We start from the raw sequence: 25,735 nt of genomic DNA, 5'->3' as shown, positions 1-25,735 counted from the left end.
CGAAATGTGACACATGCTGTGGAGGGTCGTGGTGGAAAATTACTCGGTTCAATTGGCCCAGCACCTTTGATTAACCGGCCATTGCGAACTGCGCGTTAAGAGAGATTCAAGCTCCGCACGTCGGCCCAGCGAGGCAATTATTCATTTGTACCCTGGTTGAATGTCAAATTTATTGATAATCGCGTTGCGGTGGCCAATTGAGCCCCCGAGTGCGTGTCCAGCCCCATCCGCCCTGGCCTGCTTTGTGCGCCGAATGGAGGGCCACGTGACTAGCGCCGTTCGTTCAACTTGCGAGCGAGATCCACTGACGCAAATAGGACAACAAACGCACGTCTCCATTGGCTAAACTTTAATTTTGCCCAATCACAATTGAATGAAGAGGAAAACTTCAATTAAGTCAATCTTCATCGTTATTATCGATTCCTTAAAAAAATCAAGATCTTTCTGAAGAAAAAAATAAAACTTTGCTCCAGAGTGAAATGTCAATTTAAAAAAATCTTCTTTACTTGTTTTTTTTCTTGCTTTCTTCATTTAATTAAGATAATTAAATTTAAAATTTTTTTAATAGTTTTTTTAATCTTTTGTTATGTGCAACAAATAAATAATTTGCTAGAAGAACAACAAAATTAAATATATAAACCTGTTTTTAATTATACAGAATTAAATTGACTTTCAAATTATCACAGCAGACTTGTATGTTATCAGAGTGTTAATAAGAAATGCAGCAAAACGGACAAAACCAGATTCAATATTTAGCTTCTACCAATTTTTTTATTTTTTATTATTATCTCCATTTTTTTAAATAAAATAATATATAAAAATCTGCAAATGAATAAATTTAAATATTATCTTTTTTTCATTCTCCTTGCTAGTTTTAAATTGGTAAAGTTCATTACCAGCAAATTTAAAAAAAAGTATGAAATGTGTTTATAATTATTTTAATTAAAAATAATTTTCTTTTTATAAAAATTTAAATAAAACATCTAAAAGCGTTAAAAAATAAAATTTCGTTCGCTCTTCTTGTGTAGCTTTTGCCAAATTGTTGCTATAGCTGGTTGTGAGCAGCATCCTAGTGCGTCATGCTTGCATGATGTCGATGTTACTTGTCAAATTTAAGCTATGCAACCGGACAGCACGTATGCTCCGCAGGTTGCATAAAGTTTAGGTATGAGTTACTCCAATGAATTTTCCATAATATTTAACAATATAAAATCTTTTTCAATTTTTTTTTTTTTTTTTTTGTAAATACTTTTACAATTTCTTTATTATATTGCAGTCATATATTTTACATTTTTAAATTAATTTTGAAATCAAATCTAAAATAAAATACATACAAAATCAAAACCAACTTTATAATATTTTCAATATATTTCGCTAAAGGAAGAGCATAGATTTTTTTTAATAAAAATATACTTCATTAATTTTTTCATTAAACTATCCCAAAAAATAATGATTAAATGAGGGTAAATTTCTTTTGACCAAATAAAAGCAAAGTGGAGAAGAAATTCAATTTGTTCTAAATTTCGCTCGTATGACTCAAATATTTTTCTCATTAACTTAATTCCACCTTTTTTCTACAGTAAAAAAACATTTCAATTAAAATGAGGGAAAGTTCCTTTTAAGAAAAACCTTCATAAATGTCAAAGGCAGTATGAATTTGGTTTATTTGATACCAAAACCAAAATATGTTACATCCGAAACTTTCTCTTGTCTTTCCCAGCAATATTTTCAGATTTGTGGCAGCCACAGGGGTCTGTCAAATGCTTATCTTCTAGTCTGTGGCGCTTCTCTCTTCATACCAGGTTCACATCAATCGGAGCCTCCTCGACTGACTTCTTCTTCCTGGCGGCCACACTTTTCTCGGAGTAAGCTGCTCTCTTCCGGTCTGAGCGAGCCCCAAGAGCTGCTGGGTCACACGTTCCGTCGTTCTCGACGATGACAAGCTTGTGTGATGTTGGTCTCGGTGTTCTCCAATTGCAGAGCAGGCATCCATGTTGGCAAGTTCCACTTGGTATTGGCATTCAAGCGAGCAGCGTTGACTGGCTTGACTTCAAGCACCGAGTAGACGACGTTGCGACCCTCAGCCACGACTTGGTATTCTCTGTCCAGTTGTTACCGACACATAATTCTTCAGCACATGGTGTTGAATGGCCTCCAAAGATTGATTCTCAACTTTCTCGTCGTGGCTTTCAGCTCGATCTGAGGGTGACCTCGGCTGCGGCTGGGAGGGGTACGATGCGAATTTGGACCTCGTCGGCACCCAAGATGTTGAGTGATGCCAGAATCCACGCAGGACAGTAGACACTCCTTGCCTTAATGTTGGTCTGATAGGCGAGTATTCCGCAAGTCGTGCTCTGTCCAGTGGCCGTCGAAAGTTGAATTATTGCCTGTTCTTGATGTTCACCAAATTTCTCTTGCTCTGCATCCACCCAATTCTTCAACCGCTGGTCGACGAATTTTCTCTCTTCCTCAGTTCAGTCAAACGATAATGAGGTCCTTCAGGTAACTTTTGAATGTGAAGTTCTGCCAACTCTCCAATTTGAGAAAATTCTCTCTGAGAAATTTGAATTCAAAAGGCAAGAAAATGAAGATAATCGAATGAGACAAAAGAATTTTTCCGTTGCACCCAACAATCAAGAATTTTGAATTCCGTTACAGCCAACAATCAAATTTAATTTCGTTGTTTCAACATAAATTCTTTCTGTTTAAAAAAAAACCAACGAAATTAAACGGGTAATTCTGAGTAAAAAAAAAAATTAAATAAGTGTGGATTTAAATAAAAAGAATTATCTTTTCATCACAATACTATGCATAATCATAATGCATCAAAATTCAAAGTCAAACAGATAAAATATAAGTTAATATTACTATTTATTTAATCATTTTATGATAATTATTTTCATTATTGATTTTCATACAAAATATATTTACCCATATAATAATATATATGTATTCAAAAATTTAACAGCAATCAATGCAGAGCATTAAGTAAAAATAAATTAAAATTATACGTAAAAAGAAAATTTTCTAATAAATCTTATATTTTTCATTCTCTTAATTTATATTTGGTAAAGCTTATTTCGGTTTCATTGAAATTAAAGCTATTAAAATAAGATCCAAAATCAACCAACGTAATAATCCGCATTCACATTTTTGCTATAGGAAGTTTATTTATTTATTTTATTTTTAATAAGCACGAAAATGATTTTTTGATTGGAAAAAAAAAACATTTTATCAAAAGGAGAGGGTTAAACAATAATATTGACGAAATAATAGCAAAAGTAAAGAAGTGTGACTGGCGGGAGGAACTAAACAATTTTTCTTCAGGTTGCGCATAAATTGCACAAAAAGCACAACAACTTCGGTTTGGAATCCTCACTATGCGCAGAGAGGACATGATCAAACATGTTGCGGGGAAGCGGCGGGCGAAGAATAGCAGCGAGTAGGGATTGTAGAACCATGGGATACGAAGAAAGGCGGAGCCCCCCCATACCCGCAATGTTAAACTGGTACAATGTAATCAAATGGGAGCTGGTACCTAAGCCCCGCCCTTATTCGTATCCCAGAGCTCTACTATCCCTAGCAGCGAGAATGGGGACGAAGGAGAGTGACTGACTTTTGCTCTGCTGTTTTTGGGGCTCAAAGGCCACATTCCAATCCTGCAGCAAACGTGCAATTTCCGCGGCTTTTCTTGTTTTCTTCCATTATGATTCACATTTTTCACACCGGCGCAACGTGTCTCGTTTTATTTTCATTTCTCTGGCCTCTGTTTGATCCAGTCTGTCACTATGTGTCCGTGATCTGTGTGTGCAGCGCAAGGACACAGAGGCATTTTTGAAAGAACACGTGGTTCTGTGTACCTTAAAGAAATCTTCATTTTCGCGTTGCTCATACTGTATATACACTTGATTAATTCCAAACCTTTTTATTACATAGTTTCGTGACTAATTTTGCACTGCTCTCGAGGTGGAAGTTTCGATCTCGACCACGATGGAATTCGGAGAACCCGCCTTTTATCGCAGAAGGTATAAATTCTCGTGTATACTTTGTACTTTTTACCCACATTATTTTCAGAAGAAGTATGAATAATCTGTTAATGATGGCATTCACAAATTTTTATGTTTTTTTTAATCTAACTAATTCTAATCTTTGAAAATCATTTTTGTTTCTCCAGGCGTGATAATCGCCTGAAGCTGGCTCGGGCGAAAAGCTTGACTAGGAAGAACCTTCCAACTTTGCAAGATCTCTGCATTCAGGTCATTGTGAAACCTGAATACTTGAAGCTATACTCTGGAGCTCATTCAGCTTTTGATGTTGATTTTGTTGGTAAGAAAGAGAAGTCGTCACACTGCTTCCTTTTTAAAAATTTCATTTTTTTTGTGCATTTGTGATTTCTAAATTATGTATATAAAAGTGACTTTATCTAGCTGTTAGTGTTCTGCAATTAATAATCAGTATCTTCTCTGTTGTTGCTACAAAATCACAAAACATCTTATTAAGCAAAAATAATAAGAAATATTTTATATTTTTGAACCTGTTATGTGCATTAAATATCATTGATGTATTGTCACACAAAATATAATTGGTGATAATCAGTGGAAGTTTAATATTTAAAATTTACTTTAATTTAGATTGAATTTAAAAAACATCTTTTACAGCCGGGACACTGAAAAAACGCTTGCTTCTGGCTTTTGGGACGAAGACACGTCGTCCTGCCTTATCTCTGGAAGAATTCAACGATCGAACGGATTTCATGGTCAGATTGATGGACAAGCAGACTACGACTTTTGACTCAGCCTGCTTGGCGTTCGTCAATGTAAGCGATGTATCAACACGTATGACCACCAGGAATAAAATTGCTGTGTTTCGCTGTTTCAATGAGGTAAAAAAAATTATTATTTAAATTCTCAATTAAAGCATCTAAATCTTTCATTCAAGATCTTTGGGACTTTGGCAGCAAAAGGTGCAACTCTAAAATCATTGAAGCTGAGCACTACTTTGCCGACGGCAGGAGTAAAATTTTTGGAGAGACTTTTGCCAGCTCCCCGCGCTAATTTGTTGCAGCACCTGCAAGTTCTAAAAATTTTTGGACAGCCTTTGCAAGACAAGGATTTCATGTGGATTGGTGACCACCTGCCTGGACTTTGTTCACTGCACTGCAAACCCAAGTTGGTGACCGAGAGAGGAGTTCAGCACTTGGCACATCTTCCCAGGTTGACTGAAATGCTTACAGAATTTGATGAATTTTCGGCAATGTAAGTTTATTATGAGCTTCGTCTGTTATTTAATTAAGTGTATTTATAGCCAAAATTGTCATTATAAAAAAAATTCACTTTCTACAACATTTTTCAGGCATCAAATGCCTGCAGTGGTTAAAAAAATGTCCATCTTCTTGAACTTTTGTTTGGTCTACCTGCCAAGAGTGCAAATTGTTGGGAGAAGGAGTGATTCGCCCTGCATATATGACTCGTCTCAAGTCATCAACTACGAGGTGCTTGACCGCAATCAGCCCTACAGCCTGGAGCACCTCAGCCTGACTGGATTGTCCCCTCGCATCACTGACAAGCAAATGAAACTTTTCTGCAATGTTAAGGCTTTGAGGGTGAGAGTATAAATCCATGTTTAACTTTACAAAAATTATATGCTAATATAATTTCTTTGGTTAGATCTCCGAGTACTTGGGCGCCGATGCGCTATTTAAATCTCCCCCAAGATTGCCCAAACTGGAGAAACTCTATGTCCTGAGAGAAAATGACCCACACTGCCTAATGAGACTTCTCAATGTTTTTGGCCGCCAACTAAGGCTGCTGATGCTTGACGAGGTCTATTCGGTTGACTTTTGGGAGATTGCCCGGCTTTGCCCCAACCTGAGAGTTTTGCATATTGTGGGGTACACCTTCGTCAACTTGCTTCCAACACCATTGGCATCCCCTTTTGTGGACTCCCTCCGATCCTTGCACATGTGCCCAAGTGGAAGATCGTAAGTGCTGAGACTAAACAAAACAACCTTGATTTGCTTTATAGGAATTTTTAATTTTAATTTATTTAAGAGTCTTCATTATTTAAATTTGGGGTATATTACAATTTTATCACAATTTTATTTTGCATAAATGAGAAATATTATAATTCAGCTTATAACAATATTGTAATGAAGAATATATATTGTATTTTGAAATTTTAAAAGATTAATCTTTTAAAATTATTTTAAAATACAATAATTATATATTCTTTATTACAATATTGTTATAAGCTGAATACATTTTTTTTCTTGTAGTTATAGAATAAATTTATACTGATTTTAAGTATTTTTCAATAATTGCTTATATTATAGCCGATAACTTGTATTTCATAGAGCTCAACTCTTGATGCCACCAAGCTTCCTGCCCCAGATCCTGAGCGCGCCGAATTTGGAGTATGTGAGTTTTACCAACGTCTTGTGGAGGGTTGACGAGTTGTCCTCTCTCAAGCAAAAAGTGGAGGCAGGACTGATTTTTCAAAACCTGCGCGATTTTGACCTGCTTCTTAGTCAAGACTCAGCTACCAGTGAAATGCTTGATTTCTGCAAAAGTTTGTGCGCCTTTGCCCCAAAAATCATGTACTTTAGTGCCTCCTGTTTAGCTAATCTACATGTTAACAAACCATTCCAAGCTCTCAACTTAGCCATGTCTGGTAGTGAAAGTGAATCCAAAGACCCTCTGGACGAATCCTTCCTCGATGAACAAATGTGAACAATTAAGAATAATGAAGTATTTTGATTAATTGCTCTGATATTTCAATTTATGGCTCTCTTCTAATGAGACGGAAAATACTTATTGTAAAATCCAGGTAAAATCCATATCCTTGACGAACCAATGTGACGAAAAAATAAATTTTGATGATATCCATATAATATATGGATCTCTCTCCTCTGATATTTGAATATGGATTCTTTAATAAAACGAGAATATATTTTACTTTACAATATCTGGTTTCATATTAATTTAAATGTATTTATCGTATTTATGTTGGTTTGATTAAAATTTAAATTTTGTAAAGGTATTCTTGTGTTATATTTGGTAAATTGACTGGATTGTCATTTGGACAGGAATTAATTCAAATTTGGCTACAAATGCGCACATATGACAAGCGCAAATTTGCAAATAGTATGCATATTATTAACTTAATGCCACCAGCCACCTTTCCATAATAAACAAACCACTGCAAAAATGGGGAAAGTTTTAAGAAGTAATGAAACTTTTATTAAAAACATTTCTTATGAACATAAATTTTATACAAAAATTCAAAATTCAAACCTCAAACTTTCAAACTATGCCTGAATTTGGCGCCCCGTGTCGTAGTTGCGTCGTGACCTGCTGGCTGCCGGAAAGCCGACCACGTCCCACCAGTTTGGTTCCTCGTTGTTGTTCCTGATCCTAAAGACCTTTTCGGTTTCAGGACTTGAGTTCGCGTCGACGGAGTCATGAGGGCAGGTGAGTTTCGAATTCAGCACTTTTCGGTTGTCGATTTTCGGCCGATTCGCGGTCGAAATGCATCGAGTCGTGCGCTAATCAGCCGGCCGGTGTCTGGCTGTTGACGCCGCCACGTCTGTAGAATGAGTATTTTGACGTTTTCCCCTTTTTTCAGTGTGGGTGGTGCTGTTGGGGTTGTCGGCAGTCGTCGTCGGCCTCTCGACGACCGACCTCGTGACGCCGGCTGACCGGCTTAGACTCAAAACCGCCTTGTTGGGCGCTCTCGACTCGAATGACATCACCGCCGTGCATTACTCCGTCCTCGGACTTGGTCTGCTCAATGAAAAGCCCCAGAAAACCGACGTACGTATATTAACTTGAGAGACCCGGAAATAACAAAAAAATTAAATTAAAAATTCCTTTTCCTCACAGGTGATTTGCAAACTGGCTTTGAGCTCTGCGACAGCAACTGGGGCCAACTCTGCGCCCGTCCTTTATCACGTTGTTGATACTTGGAAGGTCATCGGCAACTGCCCCGGATCACTGCCCACTAATATTGCTAAGGTGAATTTTGTTTTTAAAATAAGTACTAAATTACATTGTCTTAAATTGCTTAAATTTTGCTAAAATTGATGAATAATTTTTTAGGACTTGAGCGCTGCCCTTGAGAGTGAGGATTCGAGCATTCCAAACTTGTACTTTGCCTACCAAGGACTAATCAGTCTTGGTCAGAAGCCCAAGGACATCAGCAAGCTGGCAAAGAACTTGCAGACGGCCATCAAAAAGGACGACAGTCTGCTCAAGTATTATATTTTTCAAATTTTTATTTACCTTTTTTTAACTGTTGGTCATTCAAACAGAATGTCTCTATATCGGTATGAAATTATGCTCCTGATGAAATTAATTTAAAATTTAATAAATAATATTTTAAATTATTCCTTTGTATATTTACAGCCTTGGTTACTTATTTCACTTAGCCGCACTTATGGGTCCTGCTGGCAAGTTTGCCTTTGATCGTATTGAGGACGCCATTGTTCAAGCTGACGAGGTTGATGGCAAAGTGCTGCAGTTTGAGGGTGGAATCAGCATCACAGGTAATTGCAACTTCATTAAAGCTTTGTTGCTAAACGGAGTTCCACTTTTAAGTCTATCAGTCTCACTTTTTTAATTCAATCTTAATAATTGCTTGTCTCTTGATTAAAATAAAATGGTAATTTGGAAGTGATTTGTTTTAGAAAATTGTACTCCTTTTGTTTAAAAATGCAATTAATAATTTTATTTTGTGATGCTGTTGCAGCTCTACTGGTTAGCGGCGCATACAAATTGGCTGCAGCCAATGAAAAGAAGCCTCCCATCTCTGGAGACCAAGCAACCAAGTTCGCTAACTTCTTCGTGAGCCGAAAGTCAGTGCAATCACCCAAGGGTGTCTTCAGCCTGCTCGAGGTTCTCCACACCATGACCAGCAACAAGGTATGTCTTCTTAAGAAATGGTTACCAAATCTCTTTAATTCCATGATTTAAAATGATGCTAAATATAAACTTTCGTTCTTCTGAAAACGGCTGAAGAAACTATATAACTTGACTGATTAAATGAAAATCATTTATGACTTGGTGTTGGTAATGAAGATAATATGAATTGATGTGGAACAAATTTTTCTTTGCAGTTCCATCAACCAGTTGTTGTGACCCTGGCAAGCGCTGCTGCCCTCACAGCCGCTACTCCTCAGGTGTCTGTTAGGGTTAGTGACTTGCTTGGTCGCTCGCTCGGACCCTTGACCGTGACCCTAGACACGGCAACTCGTCAAAATGACGGTGTTGTTGAAATGGCTAAAGTCGCCTTGGCTGCCCAGCAAGGAGATAGGTACAATTTTTTATTTTGTATGAATAATAAAAAAAACTGCATTGAACTGCACTAAGGAAAATAGGACAACAATTTTTAAAATTGCTACATAATAATTAATTTTCCCGCTTGCTTTGCAGCACTCTATACACATTGGACCTTTCAAGCGCAAAGGGGAAGCGTGGCTTCTACAACTTGATTTTCAGCGTGAAGCCCAACAAGCCTGATGAGCGCCTCGTCGGACTTACTGGAGCCCAGGTGCAGGTCAAGATGCTCGGTGAGGTTTTGGTTGAAGTGGCTGAACTTGGAACTGCTGATGCTGACCAGACAACAGCACCTAAAATGAACAAGTGAGTAAAACTTTAATTATGAAAGAACATTTGAAAATGTATTTAAAAGTGAGCATTTTTTCTCATTGTTTTTTTTATGTGCATCTTTGTCTAAATGAATTTTTCTTCATCACAGAGTCTCTTACCCTTCTAAAGCGAACTTTGTCCTTGAGGCTGACTGGCACCAACGTCTCTTGATGAAATTTGCCCTGAAGGACAAGACAACCAAAGAGCCCATCACTGTGCACCAAGCTTTTGTCAAGCTGATCAATGTGGCAACTAACAACGAGGTCATTTTTGTTGCCGAGCCTGATGCTGGAAAGTCTTACCGATTTGACTTGGTAATGAATTATTTTTCCTCCTATTTTGCAATTTAATATTATTTATTTTAGGACATTGGAGCACGCGCGTCTGACTTTGAGCAGCAATCGGGCAAGTACCGTCTGGAGTTGCTGGTCGGAGATGCTGTCCTTGGCAACTCCTTCTCTTGGCAGGTTGGAGAAGTGGCGCTGACTTTCACTAGTGGTGGCTCTGCACCACCTCTGGTCGACATTCAACAAATCTACAAACCTAAGCCAGAAATCAAGGTAAGAAACCCATATTTAATTTGGAAGGAAAGCTTAAAGTGATGTTTAATTGTTATAGCATCTCTTCCGAGAACCAGAGAAGAGGCCCCCAGCCACCGTTTCGACCCTGTTCACTGGTCTCGTTTGTGTTCCTTTTGCCATTTTGTTGATTCTGGTAAGTAGTTTTAATGCTACTTTGTATTATGTTAATATTGAAATCTTTTAAAATTAATTGTGCAATATTTTAATTTCAGTGGGCCAGAATTGGAGTCAACATTTCAAACTTCCCTTTTTCGTTGTATGCAATTGGGTTCCATCTCGGTCTCGGAGGTAATTTTTCTCATATGAGTTTACTTTTCATCAAGTTAAAATTTATATATTTTTACAGGAATTTTTGGTCTCTTCGGCATCTTCTTTTTGAAATTGAACATGTTCACAACACTCAAATACTTGTTGGGTATCGGTGCAGTCACCTTCCTTTGCGGCAACAAAATGCTATCCAAGTTTGCGCAAAACCGACGCCAACGCTGAGTCTAGTTCAGGATGAGAAAATCTACGAAAATTATGAGTGTGCGCGTGTGAGAATTTTTGTTAATTTTTGTGTACTGTGGGGCGTTGCAGATTTTTGTAAAGACATTCCGCTATTAAAAAAGTTAAACTTGAAAATTAGTTCTGATTTCATGATTTGAGGGGTAGAAGGCAAAGGAGAAGCAGGCATTACATTCTAAAAAGACTTTTATTATACCAAAAAATGCAACTAAAATCTTTGTAATAATGGGGAAGACGACATTCAGACAGTCGACAATGAGTAAGTTCCACTATAAACAACTTTCACATATTATAAGACATGGCGTAAATATGATGTGGGATGACTTTAACAATATATTTGTAGAAACTAAAATGCGTTTGTAAAATTAGCCTTGTGTGGCATCATCCTCGACGAAGTCTCGCGCCTCCTCTCTGGTCACACACTCAACGTGACTCACCTGAAATGAGAGAAATTTAAATGATAAAAATTCAATTTAAGCATTTAACATACTATTATGCCCAACAAAACTGTGGAATGTGCTGTGCAGTTGGTTTTAATTGATTTTTAACAAAAAATTACCTTGTTGCGGAATTTGACTCCGTAGAATTTGTTAGCGTGTTCCAGCAGCTCAGGTCTGAAAGTAGTTGTAATGAACTGAGCTTCGCCTGACAGCTCATGGATCATGTCGGCAACTGCCTTTCTGTGTTGCGCGTCAAGGGCCTGCATTTTAAAATTTTAATCAGTCAGATTATTGAAGTTTAGTTTTTGTTTTTGACCTGATCGATTTCATCAAACAAGTAGAAGGGAGCAGGGTCACACATCTGGATAGCGAAGATGAGTGCCAAGGCAACCAACGACTTCTGTCCACCAGACAGTTGGTTCATCTCTCTCATTTCAGCCGTGTTGCTGGTGAAGGAGACGCGGATGCCCACGCCAGAGTATTGGTCATACTCTCCACTCTGACGAAAAATAAGGAGTCATTGATTAAATCTATGTTTGAGTAATTTCTGAATCGAATGTACCTGAGCACTAGTGCCAGCTTGTTCAACGTCTTCATTGTTCTTGCGCATGACAAGTTGCGCCGTTCCAGCAGGCACCAGTTTCTTGAAAACTTCGCTGAAGTTCTTCGACACTTGTTTAAAAGTCAACTGGATAGCTTCTTGTTTGCGCTGTTCTAGAACGTCCATCAGCATGTGGATTTTCTCATCACTGAAAGAGGCAAACAGTGCATAATGAATGTAAAAAAAGAGCAAACAAAGTACCCTCGTTCCAGCTCGCCGTTTCTGCTGTTAAGTTTTTCTCTCTGCTCAGAGAAGCTCATAAACTGGTCCAGAGCCTTCTTATTGACGTGGCTGTATTTCTTCAGGTGCTGGTTTGCCTTTTCCATCTCTTTAAACAGCTGCAGAAAATAAATTAATTTCCAATATAGGCTCACAAAATGATTAATAAAATACATACGTTTTTAGTATTCATATTTTGGTACTTGTCAAAGAAGTCAGAAGGCAACGACCCAAGGTCGCAGATCTTGGCAGTGCACTCATCAATTTTCTTCTGCAGCATGTTCTGCTTAGTGGCCATTTTGTCCAAGGAACGAGCGTCCTCCTCAAGAGCCTCTTGGGCCTCCTTCTCTTGTGTGCGCCATTTATCAAGCTCACCATTGGCCGAGCGCTGTTTTTTCATCAACTCTGACAGTTTCTTTTCCGCCTCCTTTAAACCGGCAGTCACGGTCTCACGTCGAGAATCAATGTTGCCCAATTCGTTTTTGCAGTTATCTAGCTGCCGCTTCCTGTCTTCCACTGAGATTTCTTGAAGCGCCTAGTTTTAAAAACGTTCAAATAAGTTTTTATTCAAGATTTAAGTAAAAAAGATATATTTAAGAGATCAAAGTAAAACACACCTGAACCAACTCGTCCTTTCGGCGAATCAAATTGTTTGTCAGAAGATTCTCGAGTTTGTTCTTTTCAGCCTCAAGGCGCATACGAGTGCTGAAGGCCTCCTTGTTCTCTTTAGAGAGACGTCGGATGTCATCATTGAGATTGTCAACGACATTCTGGTCGCTCGAAGAAAGAGTGGTCATCAACTCTTGGTGCAATTCATTCTCGAGGCCCTCCTTTGTTGTCTGCATGCCCTCAAGACTCGACTTCAGTTGCGCAAGCGACCTTTCCTTGGGTCCACGTGACCGGTCAATGGCAGAGAGCTCCTCTTTAGCTAAACGGATGTCTGCCTTCACCTTATCAAAAACGTCTCTGCAAGACACATTTCAAAATTTATACCAAGAAAAATTTGTTGAGCAACAATTTTTTTCAAATGAATCCAACTATTTTGAATTTTTGAAAAAAATTACTTACTTTGACTTGCTGTTTCTGGTCTCAGTTTGCTGCATCTTTGAGACAATCTTGTTGATCTCTCCTTCGGTGTTCATGAGATCAGCGCGCAACTTTGCCAGCTCATCTTCGCTACCCTTGATTTGTCCCATCAGCTCTGAGCGTGTCTTTTGGATCTCGAGGCGCGAACGGCTAGTGTTGAAGTAACCACCAGTCAAAGAGCCCTTTGATGAAACCTGGTCACCCTCGAGGGTCACGCAGTCGAGCTGTGTTGTCCTCGCAAGCTTTGTCGCTACCTCCAAGTTGCGGCAAATGAGGGTCTTGCCGAAAATATAGCGAATTGCCTTATCATACTTGTCCTCATAGTTGAGCTTCTTCACCATAGGCAGTGCGTCCTGTCAAGGATTATTTATTTTAAAATTGAATTGATAAAAAATGTAAAATATTTAATTTCAAAACTCAAAAGAAATCCATCTTACAGCACTTTCAGGATAGTTGGTTTCCTTGACGTTGAGTCGGTTGAGAGGCATGAAGGTGACCTCTCCAGGGAGCTTCTGACGGTTCATCTCCTTGAGAATTTGGGTGCCAACCTTGTCAGAGTCGACGATGTGGTGGAAGAGACGGTTGCCCGCAGTCACCTCGACAGCAGTGTACACTTGTTTCTCGCAATCAAAGTTCTCAATGACAGGCCCATAGTATGAAGTGGCAACCTCGGCCAAGTGTCCTCCTTTCTCCTTGAAGTAGTCAAGCACTTTGCGAACCGAATCACGACCATTGAGAATGGGCTGTAAGATAGAATGGTTTTTTTTTAGTGGAATACCTTTGAGTATTCATAAAACGCATTTTAAGATCTCAATTTGAATGTGAGTACAAAATTTTTACTAATGTTTTGTCTTACCTTGCCTGCCATGGATCGAAGGGACTGATCAGCCTTGGCGAGATCTTCTCTCAAAGAGGCGATTTGTTGCTGCAAAGAACTTTCCTTCCGCCAGTATTCACTGAATCAAAAGAAATTTTTAGAATCATTGCCAATGAAAAATGATAATAAACTGACTTTCTCTGGGCCTGAAGGGAGTCTTTCCTCTTTTTGTCATCGTAAAAACCTTTGTTGTGACAATCAATATTCTGTCTGTGATTTTCCATCTCCATATTCAGTTCCTAAAAATGCCATGTTTAAAACTGTGTCAAAAATTTTTAACTCTATCAAACCTCAATGCGTTTCTCTGCCTGGATTTTCTTCTCAGCATCCTTTTTAAGTTCCTCGGTGAGACGGTCAATTTGCTCCTTCTTGTCTGTCAACGCTTTTTTCAGAGAGCGCAACTCTGTCTGGATCCACTGATCACGCTGCTCTTTGGAAGTAAACTGGCTCCCTCGACCTTGCTTTGCATACAATTCTTTCCGCTTCTGCTCTTTAAGTGCCAATCTAGCGACAAAGCAAAATTAGACAAAATCATTCCTGGAAAAAATAGCTTACTCTCGAGTACAGTCCTCCTCACGCTTTTTCATCTCCTCGTATTTGGGTTTCAGAAGCTCAAGCTCTTTTTCTTTTTGCGAAATTTGATCCTTCAGTTTTTCCAACTCCTTCTCAGCTCTCTCCTACAATTTTCAGAAAGAAATTTTCATAATTAAAAAACAATAAATGGAGCAAATCACACAAGATATCAGAAAATGCATTTAATGCAAACCTTTGAATTGTTGTCGCCGGTGACTTCATCCGTCAGATCCTGCTTTGTTAGTTCAAGTTTAGTGCGCTCTTTGATGAGCTGCTGGGTTTCAGCCTGGCAGGTCTCTTTCTCTTCTTTGCATGCTGCCACCTTCTGTTTGACATCTTTGAGTTCCTTCATGGCCATTTTTGCATTTTCCTGCGCCTTCTGCAGCTTGTTTCTCAGCTTTTCCTGACTTTCACCGGAATTCTTCCTCTGCTGCTCCATCTACAAAGTAATTAATGGTTTAATTTTATTCAGTTGGAAAAACAAAAACAACATACTTCGTGGAGCTTTTTTCTTGTCTCTTTGAGTTCCCTGTCGTGGATGGTGTACTCAAGCGAACGGCGCATTCGATCCCACTTTTGGTACTCCTTCAGCTCTTCCTTTTCATCCTCTAAGGTCTTCAAGCGGTCCTCGATCGTCTTCAAGAATTCCTTGATCTTTTCAACTTTACCAGTGGTTTCTGCATAGATTGACAAAAGATTTTTTTTTTAAATTCATCGTTTGTTTAAAATGAATAAGATTGAATGAAAATTAAAAAAATTCCGTCACCTCTAAGAATTCCTTGCGATTCTTCACGTCTCTCATCATACACTCTGGTACCAGCCACCTCACGCAACAGTTTCAACCTCTGCGAATCAGGTGCAGTTGCCATTTGGTTGATCTAAATAAAATAAACACTTCTTTACTTTTAAAGCCGTAAAAACTTTTAAGCTTACAATTAACTTTAATATGTATAAATCGAGAATATTTATTTAAAAATTATGAAATAAATGTCCTGTAACTGTTTTCATACCTTTCCTTGCTTGACGATGTAATAGGGATTGGACCTGGAGAAGCCAGCAGACTCTAGAAGATTCATCACATCAGCCCTGGTGACCATTTTCTTATTAAGGAAGAACTGGTCCTTCTTGGCACCAATCATTCTTCGCACGCAGACTTCATCCTTGTCAATCTGCATCAAAATGTGCATCAGAAAACTTGCCAATTAAAAAGAAAAATATGAGATTATTACAGGCAGACGTCCATCAGAGTTGTCAAAGATAATCTCAACGTAAGCAGAGATGACCCTGGGTCCAGTGCCCTCGTGCAATAGGGCCTGCCTCTGCTCTGTTCGAAGGTGGCAGTACTCATCGCTCAACACAAACTGGATGGCTGAGAAGAAGTTGGACTTGCCAGACCCGTTTCGGCCGACTGTAAAAAAAACACAAAGTGATTATCATAAACTGATAATTATTTCAAGCGTTTCAGAAAAGAAATCTTACCAACGACGTTGTGCCTCTGGTCAAAGGGCTCAACCACAGTCTGCTCACGGTAGCTTTTAAAGCCCTGAATAATAACCTGAAACGAAAAAGATGGATAAGGACAGCTTCTAGAAAACTGGACGACTGGTTTTTTACTAAGCATTATTATTTTACTGTCTTATAGAAATGAATTTGTGTAGCTGCAGATACGAACCTGTTTAATGTGCATTTTTCCTGCGGGTCTGTTCTTGACCAAGTTGTAGTCAAATCATTGGAAATTAGATAAAAACTGGAGACTTCAGTCCACAAACCTCTCAAAGTTTACAAACTCAGTCAGCGGTGAGGGTCACAAGCTGCCGCACCATGGCGCTGATGGCAATTTTTTGCGATAAAAGCCGCGAATGCCGATAAGGCGGGAACTTAAGAATACTTTTGAAATTTATTGAGGAATTTTTCAAAACTTTACTGCTTTTATTTGGCAATGAAGTTAAATTTTTAATGTTAAAAAATAATCGAGTAGTTAAAAATCATTTATAGAGGTTTTTTGCTTATTTATTTCATTAAAAGAGGTATTTCGCTGGCATAAAAATACAGTTCTCTCTAAGTTATTAGATTTTGTGAAACATGGCTGAATTTCTCATCTTTTAATAGGATAATTTCAAGATCGGGTGGAGCCTGAGCAACCGCGACGCCTCTGGCGGCGAAGAAGCCATTCTAGAGACAAGAGACAGACGGACGACGACGGACATAAAAAAGGGCCGAATGGCGTCGATCGCGCTATGCGACTGAGTTGGATCGGCGCCGTCTTTCGACTTGCCCCGCGCCACCCCTGAGTAGAAGCCGCCCCCACCCGCCCCCGGAAGCCCCAAGATGAGGTGAGTGCCGCCTCCAAGTCCAGGCGAAAACTTTGGTCCAGACTCCGAGCGACGGCTCCTTACACGAACGACACTCCCGGTCGGTGGCCGAAGAGATGAATCTCAAAACTCATCTGTCGGCGCCGCCACTCTGCGGGGGAGCCGACTTTCCGGCCGCCGAAAATATTTTCCTAGAGTTAAGACTCGTGTGGGTGGATAAATTATTTAAAAATTGATGTGAGCCACCAGGGTGAATTTGGGGAATGGGTTGTAGGAAGATTATTGTGATTCGGCTTATACATACAAGTCAAAAAATTAATTACAGGGTCAAAAACCACATGTCTGAGAAATTTCAATTTCAAATTTATAAAACCGAATAATTTTAGCTTTAGTTTGGTATGGAATTCGGTCAAATTTTGCTTTGTAAACAGTTTTACGACAGGACCCCCCGTTTTGTTTATGAATTTTGCGAAAACATTTCGTTTGCAATTTCAGCTGAAAATTGAAACGGCGCCGGTTTCAAAATGCCAAATTAAAATTTCCAGGATATTAAATAGGTGTTTCCATCGGCCGGATTTAGTCGAAATATGGCCGTGTCGACGCCGACGGAAGGGCGGGCGACGATTTACTAAAGGGGCGTGGCCCGTAATTGTCAATTATAATTAATAAAATAATCGAGTCAAACAAATAAAAATGTGTGTTACGGAGAAGATGAAACAAATCCACTTCCTACTAGTGCAATAAGGAAATTTTTTTCGCGGAAGTTAAATTAAAAGGTGACTTATCTCAATCCTGGCCGTTCCCATTTCGAGATAAAAGTCGAATGACTAATGAAATGAAAAGAAAATATAAAAAGACCGTCGTGACTTTTCCTCCAAAGCAGAGGCGGCGAAACAGTTAGACACGGCCAGGAGATCCGATTTTGCGGCCGGTTGAATTTCTTGTGCTCTCGACCGCGAAAGTCTTCTTTGCTTGTACAGTCACGAACTTGATTTAAAAGATTCTTTCCTCGCTCGACTTAACTTTCTTGTTTTATAATGACGAATCAATAAAAAGCGTGCAATTTTTAAATGTATTTGCAGTTGTCACTACGCGCGAAATGCAGGTGCTGTTGCCCCGAATGTGGCCGCTAACGATGACCAGCGCAGGTACCATAATTACGTGGAGAACACAAAATTGAAATAGCTTTGTATGCAAATGAGAAGGAAATTAAAACGGAGGTCGTCTCGAGAAAAGACGCTTCTAGAGCATGAGAAACGCGAAAACCGCGGATTGTTCCAAATAATTGTGGTGTTTTGCGATGTTTGTGTCCGCTTGTTTGGGGTCAGTGGCGACTGAAACAGAAAATGAATCGTCTGCCACTTCCAAATTTTGAAATTATTTTTTCTGTCTTTGTGTGTTATTATGGAATTCAGTGTTGTTAAATTTATTTATTTTGAAAAACTCAAAAAAGGAATGAAGCCATGATTTTGTAATAGAAATTTTAGTATTGTGAAGTGAGAAATTTGATTACTTTTCAAAAAGCTTTGATATGAAAAGATTAAAAAGTTATTTATATTGACGTTGACTTTTAATGAAAAAAATGTCAGTCACGATTCATAATTTTAAAATTGTTTAATTCAAATTAATTTTCATTTTTGTCTCACAATTTAAATCCTAGAAATATAATTTATAAAAAAAATCTCTTGATGATTTGTCACTTTAATTTTTTGTAAAAAAATTCCAAATTAATCAATATTTTTTTTTTAAACACTGACATTGAATTCTCGTCCTTCAATTTCTTCTTCCTCTTTCTTCTCCTGAAAAACTTAAAAATGAATGAAGTCTATAAGATTTAATTACACATTTTAAATTTAGTTTTCTTATTTTTAATTGAAATTTTAACGTAGAAAGAAATATTATTATAAGAAAAAATAGCTTTAACATTAAAAGATAGAAGGCTTTCCTTTTTGACATTGCCATGTAATAAAAAGTATAAAAATGTTTTAAATTATGATTCTTTACTTAAAAATTGTTAAATTCCCTGTTTCCCTGTTTGTCTCAATTGAAATCCATGAAATATAATTTAGAAGAAAAATCTTTAGATCCTTTCTTTTTTTTTAAGTTTTTTTTTAAGTTATCATTTTTTTTCCAACACTGACATTGAATTTTCTTCCTTCAAATTCTTCTTCCTTTTTCTTCTCCGCATGACTACCCTGCTCTCATGTCATTTGCAAATTTTTACACCTGTGTTTTATTTTTCTTTTGGCGCGCAGCGAGCAGAGCATCGCGTCGGCGCGGGCGTCGGTGATGGTGTACGAGGACGCTATCAAGCGTTGGGTGCCGTCGGGCACGTCTTCGGGCCTCAGCAAGGTGCACATTTACCACCACCAGCTCAACAACAGCTTCCGCGTCGTCGGTCGAAAGCTGCAGGACCTTGAGGTATTAAATTCTATTCTTTTTTTAAATTCGGCTGACCGATTTTTCTGACGGACACAGGTGGTGATCAACTGTGCCATCCTCAAAGGGCTTAAGTACAACCAGGCGACCACCACGTTTCACCAATGGCGAGACAACAAGCAGGTCTACGGACTCAACTTCAGCAGCAAAGAGGACGCGGAGGCCTTTGCCAGGGCTATGCTTCATGTGCTGGATGTAATTATGATTATTTTTTTAATCTTGTTAGTCCTTTTTTTCAAAAATTTGTTTCATTCAATATCATAATAATTTAATTTAGTCACTTTTCCTTCCTTAAAACTTGCTGATGTAATTATTATTTATTTTGTCTTCAAACTTTTGGAAAAGTTTTACATTTAAAAAAAAAAGAAACATTTCCACAAAACGGCATCACCACTAGGCAGAATTAAATTAAATTCCTACATGAAAAGACCACATCCGCCTAGGTGGCTGTTGATTGTACTAATTTTTTTTTATCAATTTGTTTGTTAAACATTAAGCTAGAGTTATTTTTTTAATCATATTTTGTTGTCACCACAAATAACATCAAAAAATGTCCCAACAAACATGATAATTTCTTACTAATTTTATTATATTATGTTCATTAAGTTCAATTTAATTTCCTTGCCGCTGAAAACTACTAGTTTTATTTTTATTATAAATATCATTTTGATAAAAGATGGGCTTTCATTTTAACTTTTTTAGTCTTTAAAATTTTTAATCAATTTGTGAAGAGTTAAATAATTAAAACAATTCTTATTGAGTGCAGTTTTTTACTGGGGGAGGAGGTCGCAACTAAATAATTAAATTTCCTTTAAAAAATCTAGTGAGAAGTTTTATCTTAAATTTAAAGAAAGACTCAAATTATCTGACAAGCAGCAAGTCATCAAGTTTTACTATGCTTGAGATTGTGCGAAACAAACAATTTAAAACCAGATAAGTGCTAACATTCTGTTCAAGTGTACAATAAGTGTTGATAATTTATTAAAATCCTCTCAACCGTTTCTCGACACATTTCCGTCTTTCGTTTATCTCAAAGGAAACCGCGGGTTGTGCTAATCAAACTGGTTAATGACACCATTTGCCTATTCAAAACAAACGCAATCGTAAAAGCATTAAATTATTATTTTTTGTTAAAAAAGAGAATGATAATAGTTAAAAAAAATTTAAGAAATAAAATTAGACATCTTTAAAGTGTTTTTATTTTAAATAATTTATTATAATCTTCAAAAAATTTATACTTTATAAATACTCTTGAGTTCATAAATTATGATAAAATTTCTTCTGAAAGAAAAAATTAAAAAATCAATCAAAGCTTTCCAATCTTTGGATTCCATACATTTTGTCCCTGTTTTGTCTTAATTAGTCGTTGTTGAATTTTGGGAAAATTTATATTAAATTGATTATTTGTGTCAGGTTTTGAGTGGCAACAAGCCGCCTCCACTGCCCCCACTGCAGCAACAGGCGCCGCCGTCTGTGCCTCAGCAGCCGATGTACGCAGGGCAACAGCAGGCGCCGAACGGATCTTACGAGGAGGACATGGGCTACAGGTGAGTTTCAGTTTGTTTGAGTTTGACGCGATTTTGGTCTGATGGGGTGCGGCAGCCAAATCATGGCAACCGCCGCTAGTCTGCAGCAAGACTACTTCGCCCCCGGTCACCCGGCGACGATCCAAGGCCTCCGCGGCGGAGGCGGCGGTCCACAGGGGGTCGGTCCGCCCCCGCCGGCCGCACAGCCGCAGCTGCCCCAGCAACAACTGCCCCCTAGTTTCTACCACACGTCGCCGCAAGGATCCAGGTACCGAACCCTGCCACCCTCAGCGTGCCCAACCACCAACCCCTCCCACCTCGTCAAGGGCAAAACTGCGACCGGCAACTATTACGGCCTCTCACCGAAATTTGGGTTTTTATTCATGTTAAATTATCACACTAAAATTATCTGCTGTGAATATAAATGCCTTAGGTCATGTACAATGCTAGTTCAATTAAATTTTGACAAATTCGGTGATGGTTTAAAATTATTTGTAAAAATTAACATTTTTTTTGGTCTATCAAAATATTATTTAAGGAATTAATGTACATAACTTCCATTTTCATCAATACTTAATTGATTAATTAAAAACTAAATACATTAATTTATTGATTTTAAAATGTATGACAAAGATTAAAAATGAATTGGATAATTTTATTCCAGCAGCAGTTATTGCTCTGTAGAAAAACTGAATTGTGTTGTAAATAGTTTATTCTTTTTAGTTTTGACATGTACGAATACGAATTGGAAAGGTTTCAATTTTTTATAACTGGGATCATTTGAATTAAAAATTGTACATTTTAAGTTTCGCTGATAAATTTAAATTGCCCAGTTTTGCCCTTGAAATATATACCTGCTGTGTCCCTTGGTCATACTTGGTATTGTTAGTCGCATCAGTGTGGTGGTAAAAGAGTGGAAGCGAAGCCTCTCTCCTTGGTTGCGTACATACATTTTCAGCCTCATCCTGCCTCTGTTTTACTTTGGTCACTTTTTTGGTAAATTCAGTTCAGTTCACTCAGTAGTCGGAGTTACGCACAGGGTGCTGGTCTGCCGATTAACAAACAGCAGCGACTTCTGTCATGGGGCCAAGATGTAACATAATCATTTGGTTTCTCTCTTTTTGCACGAACGTTGCTGGGAAATTTTTCCCTCTCTAAAAGCAACCCCTTGACTTTTTGCAGAACAATGACCAGAGAAGATGTTGCCATCATCCAGGAACGCAGGATGTCTAATCAGCAACAGCACCAGCCGAGTAAGTCAACATTTCGCATCATTAGTGAATTGAAGCTGCAATATTTCTTTGTTCTTTTTCTGATGTTGAATAGCAGAAAAAAACCATTTCCTGCTCATTATCTTAGGGAGAATTGATTAAATGAGTTCCTTTTTTAATCTGTGCAAATATTTGTAAACATTCAATGAAAAGTCACAGAAATTATATTATATATTCATTTACTTTTGATAGATCTAAGAATTTGTTTTTATGTAAAATTTTCCAATTTTTTAACAATTCTTTATATTGACTGAAAAGAATAAAAAAATTTATAAACAATCAGCTTGATTTATAAAATCTGCAAATTGAAAGCAATAGATTTGTAAAATGAGATTTGGTAAAAAATTTGCAGTGAGCAGTCCAGGTGCTGCCTCGCCAGGAGCGCCTCCGCCTCCGACGCCTCCTGGAGGCCACCATCGCACGTCTTCAGCACCGCCGGCACCCCAACCGCCTCCAAACGCGCCACAACCACCCCCTGCACCATCAGGTGGTCCACCAGCACCGCCGCCACCACCAATGCACTGTGCACCCCCTCCGCCGGGTCCCCCTGGTCCTCCTCCACCACCAGTGATGGGCATGGGAGGCGGCCCGCCACCCCCGCCGCCGCCCCCAGGGCCCAATATGTCGCGCTCGTCAAGTTCAGACCTGATGGGCCAGCAGGACAACGGGTCCTTTGCGGCTGCACTTCAACAGGCCAAACTGAAAAGAAATAGCAAGCAAAATGTAAGTATAATTATTATAGAAAATTTTAATGCAAGTTATTTAATGGAAAAAGTTTGATTTATCTTTAATTTATTACACAGAACAATATTTTATATAAAAATGTGTTATGTTGAATTTTAATTTACATTTTAAATGATTGAAAAGTGAATTTATTTATGATCTGGATATTTAAAAACTCGGAAGAGGAAATAACAAACCGCAAAATTGTGGAGACGGAAATCATGGTTTCATTTAATCTAGGCAAGCTGCGAGAACAGTGGCTCGAGTACGTCTAGCAGCGGCAGTAATTATGGCACACTAAACCGAGGTGCCAATAACTCTGGTGGTGGAGGCGGCGGAGGCGGTATGGCTTCGATGATGGACGAAATGGCCAAGACGCTGGCCAGACGTCGTGCGGCCGCGCAGAACAAAGACTCTTCGGCTCCTTCTCCCTCCGCCAATCAGGCAAGTAAAAAGAACAAAAACCAAATATATATCCAAGTGAATGCAATTCTTTGTCAGTTGAACAGTTTGTGTTTTGTACTTTTCGTTTTAACATTTTTCTTCTTCTTCAGGACGGGGATGAGAAGAAGCAGCCGTGGGAAAAGAATGGCGCCAAGTTGAATGGCGGAGGCGAGAGCCCCAAGATTGGACGCAAGCGTTTTGGCTCCGAGGACGCTGCGGCCGCGACGCCTCCAGGGGCAGCAGGGTCGACACCTAAGGTCAACGGTGGTGCTGCCCCAGACGACCTTGAGGCGTTCAAGCAGGAAATCTTGCGCGAAATGCGCAAGGAGATGCAGAAGCTCAAGACGGAAATCGTCGAAGGTGAGAATATACATAATTGAACTGTAAAATGTCAAATTTATAATTGCCTCATTCAATTTGCAGCAATCAAGTGCGAGCTGAACCGACGGTAATCTCGGCGTGCGGGCGACCAGTGAACCACAAACAAGAGCTACATGTTCTTTAGACACAAAACACACATTCCTTCTCTAATTCATTCTCCTGATTTGCTGGGACTTTCCGACGGAACGACTGAACGATTTTATTCCAGAAATTGTGCCTTTAAGTTGACACTCCCTTCCAGATTTTCTCTCTTTCTCATCAGCACCGATTGGGGCAAAGCAAAAGCAAAAGAGTTTTCATTCTGTATTAAAAAAAGGGACAAAATCGTGTAGTTTTTTTCAGCAGCCGACTAGTCAAGAGAGGAAATTTTACGTTTTTCGTGCTGGCCACGAAGCAGCGTTTCATTCCCGGCCATTTTTCGGTTTTTCTAACTAGTTTGCTTTTGCCGTACTGCCAACTTCCCCGGAGTCCCTCTTTATGAACAATCTTTGGTGCTCAAATGCATTTATTTTGAAATTTTCCTCCAAAAAGGTGGTTCGCCCAGAACCAAAAAGCGACGCGCCGAGACGAAAGAGAAATCGGCCACGCCAGTCATTCATTATAAAAGAAAACTCACTCTTTGAGTTCATTTGATAAAAAGAAAAAAAGAATGAGCCCGACTCACGTGTGAATTGATCATAAGGTCTTTTTGATATTTGTAATCGCAAGAGAGCGGAAATGTGTATTCAATGAAAAAAAAAAGGATAAACCTAACGCGATAATCCCCAATGACATGTAAATGAGTGTAAATACGAGAAGAAGTGTATTATTATTTATGTTTCCAGATAAGCAAACAATTAGTTGTATTGTTAAAACTCTTCTATATATTTCTTCTGTTCCGTAACAATCAGCAGATTTTATTATACGCGCGTATAAATTTATATTTTTATTTTTTAATTCTCCGTTGAGATAACATCAAGTGCAAAACTTCTATACTATATAGGTCATCACATGGTTAATACCTATTTACTTACGCACGAGTATTATTTTCTCTCTCTCCTATGTGCTCAAAATTTATAGCGATTGTTAGACAGGGGGCACAGCATGTACAAGTACATACAGGAACTTATTAATTATTCGTTCGATTGACAGACACTTTACCTTTTATTATCCGTTTCTTTTGATTTATTTCGCTAAGTGAAAGTGTAGAAGAAAGTATTCGCGATCTCAAGTCAGTGTAACAAGTAATGAAAAATACCAAGTAAGCAACACATGATTACCTCTCTCGTATGCAGAGTGTAAAAGAAAAATACGAAGAAACATTATGAATATTCCAAAGTATCCCCGAGACCGACTTTTTTATCATTTTTTCCCAATGAGAATAATTATTGCAGTGTAAAACAATGTTGATTAATTAAATTATATACACAAATGTAGAGCGCAAAAGAGGGATAGAAGCGCGCGCTTTCGACTCCTTCTTTTCCCGAGACTCTCTTTGGTTAGAAATTTTTCCAGCTAAATACTAAAATACGATACATAAATAATAATTAAAAAAAAAAAAATGAAACGTCAATTTCGTGACTTGAAGCGGAAGTGGCGGCGGTTTTTTGCCATCTTATAACAGCGTTTCCACTTTCGGCACGAAGAAAAGCGTTTCCACGGCCACGACGATTGATTGTCCTTTTGCATTGTATTTTGAAATAAACCCTCAAAATCTAAACATTTGCCTATTTTTACAACAAACCAAATTCCAATATTTTATTTTTTATTTCCATTGCATTTAGAATAATTTCAATTAATTTTTGTCATCAGCAGCGATCAACAAAATCTAAAGGAGAACTAAAAAGGCTTTTGAGAAAAAATGAAAAAGTTTTTATCAATCAGACTTAAATAAATTAATAAAAAAAAGACTAACACCAAAATTGATTCAACCTTGCTCCCCCCCCCCCCCCCCATTTTATTGCTATTATTTCATTATTGTGTACTATTTGCATGCGTCTTGTGAGCCTTTGAAGTCGATTTTGAATTAATTCCAGTCCAAAAGAAAATCCAGTTAATTAAATAAATTTAAAACAAGAATATAATTATCCCTTTTCGAAATGGATTTTGATCAAACTAACATAAATACATGA

At 38.3% G+C, this 25,735-nt stretch overlaps 4 protein-coding genes across 8 annotated transcripts; 3 read left to right on the top strand and 1 right to left on the bottom strand.

Moving 5' to 3' along the window:
- The first annotated feature begins 3,642 nt into the window (after positions 1-3,642).
- Positions 3,643-6,962, top strand: LOC132201896 (uncharacterized). 3 transcript variants are annotated; one of them, XM_059628441.1, is made up of 8 exons: positions 3,643-3,670; positions 3,937-4,025; positions 4,175-4,326; positions 4,659-4,882; positions 4,939-5,255; positions 5,353-5,602; positions 5,667-5,980; positions 6,353-6,962. In XM_059628441.1, the coding sequence occupies exons 2-8, from the start codon at positions 3,991-3,993 to the stop codon at positions 6,726-6,728; spliced, it is 1,668 nt and encodes a 555-aa protein (XP_059484424.1). In that variant the 5' UTR covers positions 3,643-3,670; positions 3,937-3,990; the 3' UTR covers positions 6,729-6,962. The 3 variants fall into 3 exon arrangements, with proteins under 3 accessions (XP_059484424.1, XP_059484422.1, XP_059484423.1); XM_059628440.1 differs by lacking the exon at positions 3,643-3,670 and adding an exon at positions 3,834-3,856; XM_059628439.1 differs by lacking the exon at positions 3,643-3,670 and having other exon boundaries at positions 3,799-4,025.
- Positions 6,963-7,330: 368 nt separating this feature from the next.
- LOC132201895 (dolichyl-diphosphooligosaccharide--protein glycosyltransferase subunit 2) lies at positions 7,331-10,849 on the top strand. The gene is made up of 13 exons (XM_059628438.1): positions 7,331-7,469; positions 7,624-7,811; positions 7,881-8,012; positions 8,097-8,251; positions 8,403-8,542; positions 8,746-8,918; positions 9,113-9,309; positions 9,429-9,638; positions 9,754-9,958; positions 10,010-10,204; positions 10,263-10,358; positions 10,438-10,513; positions 10,572-10,849. Exons 1-13 carry the CDS (start codon positions 7,460-7,462, stop codon positions 10,712-10,714), a joined length of 1,920 nt encoding a protein of 639 aa, XP_059484421.1. The 5' UTR covers positions 7,331-7,459; the 3' UTR covers positions 10,715-10,849.
- Positions 10,850-10,915: 66 nt separating this feature from the next.
- On the bottom strand, positions 10,916-16,358 carry LOC132201894 (structural maintenance of chromosomes protein 3). Its single transcript, XM_059628437.1, has 20 exons — positions 16,201-16,358; positions 16,008-16,083; positions 15,758-15,936; positions 15,539-15,697; positions 15,295-15,406; positions 15,024-15,205; positions 14,722-14,967; positions 14,511-14,632; positions 14,246-14,459; positions 14,091-14,194; positions 13,935-14,034; positions 13,516-13,821; positions 13,061-13,431; positions 12,610-12,958; positions 12,171-12,527; positions 11,975-12,111; positions 11,735-11,921; positions 11,489-11,671; positions 11,292-11,432; positions 10,916-11,169 (listed from the first exon to the last, which is right to left on the bottom strand). The coding sequence occupies exons 1-20, from the start codon at positions 16,213-16,215 to the stop codon at positions 11,098-11,100; spliced, it is 3,612 nt and encodes a 1,203-aa protein (XP_059484420.1). The 5' UTR covers positions 16,216-16,358; the 3' UTR covers positions 10,916-11,097.
- Positions 16,359-16,707: 349 nt separating this feature from the next.
- Positions 16,708-25,323, top strand: LOC132201897 (protein enabled-like). 3 transcript variants are annotated; one of them, XM_059628442.1, is made up of 11 exons: positions 16,709-16,861; positions 17,923-17,988; positions 19,096-19,261; positions 19,319-19,474; positions 20,693-20,826; positions 20,882-21,073; positions 21,988-22,058; positions 22,429-22,799; positions 23,040-23,243; positions 23,354-23,603; positions 23,667-25,323. In XM_059628442.1, the coding sequence occupies exons 1-11, from the start codon at positions 16,857-16,859 to the stop codon at positions 23,693-23,695; spliced, it is 1,644 nt and encodes a 547-aa protein (XP_059484425.1). In that variant the 5' UTR covers positions 16,709-16,856; the 3' UTR covers positions 23,696-25,323. The 3 variants fall into 3 exon arrangements, with proteins under 3 accessions (XP_059484427.1, XP_059484425.1, XP_059484428.1); XM_059628444.1 differs by lacking the exon at positions 17,923-17,988 and having other exon boundaries at positions 16,708-16,861; XM_059628445.1 differs by lacking the exon at positions 20,882-21,073 and having other exon boundaries at positions 16,710-16,861.
- The last annotated feature ends 412 nt before the right edge of the window (positions 25,324-25,735 follow it).

The sequence above is a fragment of the Neocloeon triangulifer genome, unplaced genomic scaffold (assembly GCF_031216515.1).
Source record: "Neocloeon triangulifer isolate White Clay Creek 2 clone unplaced genomic scaffold, ASM3121651v1 ptg000014l, whole genome shotgun sequence".
Taxonomy (NCBI): Eukaryota; Metazoa; Arthropoda; class Insecta; order Ephemeroptera; family Baetidae; genus Neocloeon; species Neocloeon triangulifer.
This window is presented reverse-complemented; position numbering and strand designations above follow the sequence as displayed.

What these genes read in the sequence shown, in the direction of transcription:
- LOC132201896 (XM_059628441.1), top strand. Translation starts at nt 3,991, where the DNA reads ATGGAATTCGGAGAACCCGCCTTTTATCGCAGAAG. An exon ending in CCCGCCTTTTATCGCAGAAG is followed by an intron (nt 4,026 to 4,174) that starts GTATAAATTCTC and finishes TTGTTTCTCCAG; the next exon opens with GCGTGATAATCGCCTGAAGC. An exon ending in TGTTTCGCTGTTTCAATGAG is followed by an intron (nt 4,883 to 4,938) that starts GTAAAAAAAATT and finishes CTTTCATTCAAG; the next exon opens with ATCTTTGGGACTTTGGCAGC.
- LOC132201895 (XM_059628438.1), top strand. An exon ending in GGGTGGAATCAGCATCACAG is followed by an intron (nt 8,543 to 8,745) that starts GTAATTGCAACT and finishes ATGCTGTTGCAG; the next exon opens with CTCTACTGGTTAGCGGCGCA. An exon ending in AGTCTTACCGATTTGACTTG is followed by an intron (nt 9,959 to 10,009) that starts GTAATGAATTAT and finishes TATTTATTTTAG; the next exon opens with GACATTGGAGCACGCGCGTC.
- LOC132201894 (XM_059628437.1), bottom strand. An exon ending in CCAGAGGCACAACGTCGTTG is followed by an intron (nt 15,937 to 16,007) that starts GTAAGATTTCTT and finishes TTTTTTTTACAG; the next exon opens with TCGGCCGAAACGGGTCTGGC. An exon ending in ACATCGTCAAGCAAGGAAAG is followed by an intron (nt 15,407 to 15,538) that starts GTATGAAAACAG and finishes TATTTTATTTAG; the next exon opens with ATCAACCAAATGGCAACTGC.
- LOC132201897 (XM_059628442.1), top strand. An exon ending in CTATGCTTCATGTGCTGGAT is followed by an intron (nt 19,475 to 20,692) that starts GTAATTATGATT and finishes TATTTGTGTCAG; the next exon opens with GTTTTGAGTGGCAACAAGCC. An exon ending in CAAGACGGAAATCGTCGAAG is followed by an intron (nt 23,604 to 23,666) that starts GTGAGAATATAC and finishes TTCAATTTGCAG; the next exon opens with CAATCAAGTGCGAGCTGAAC.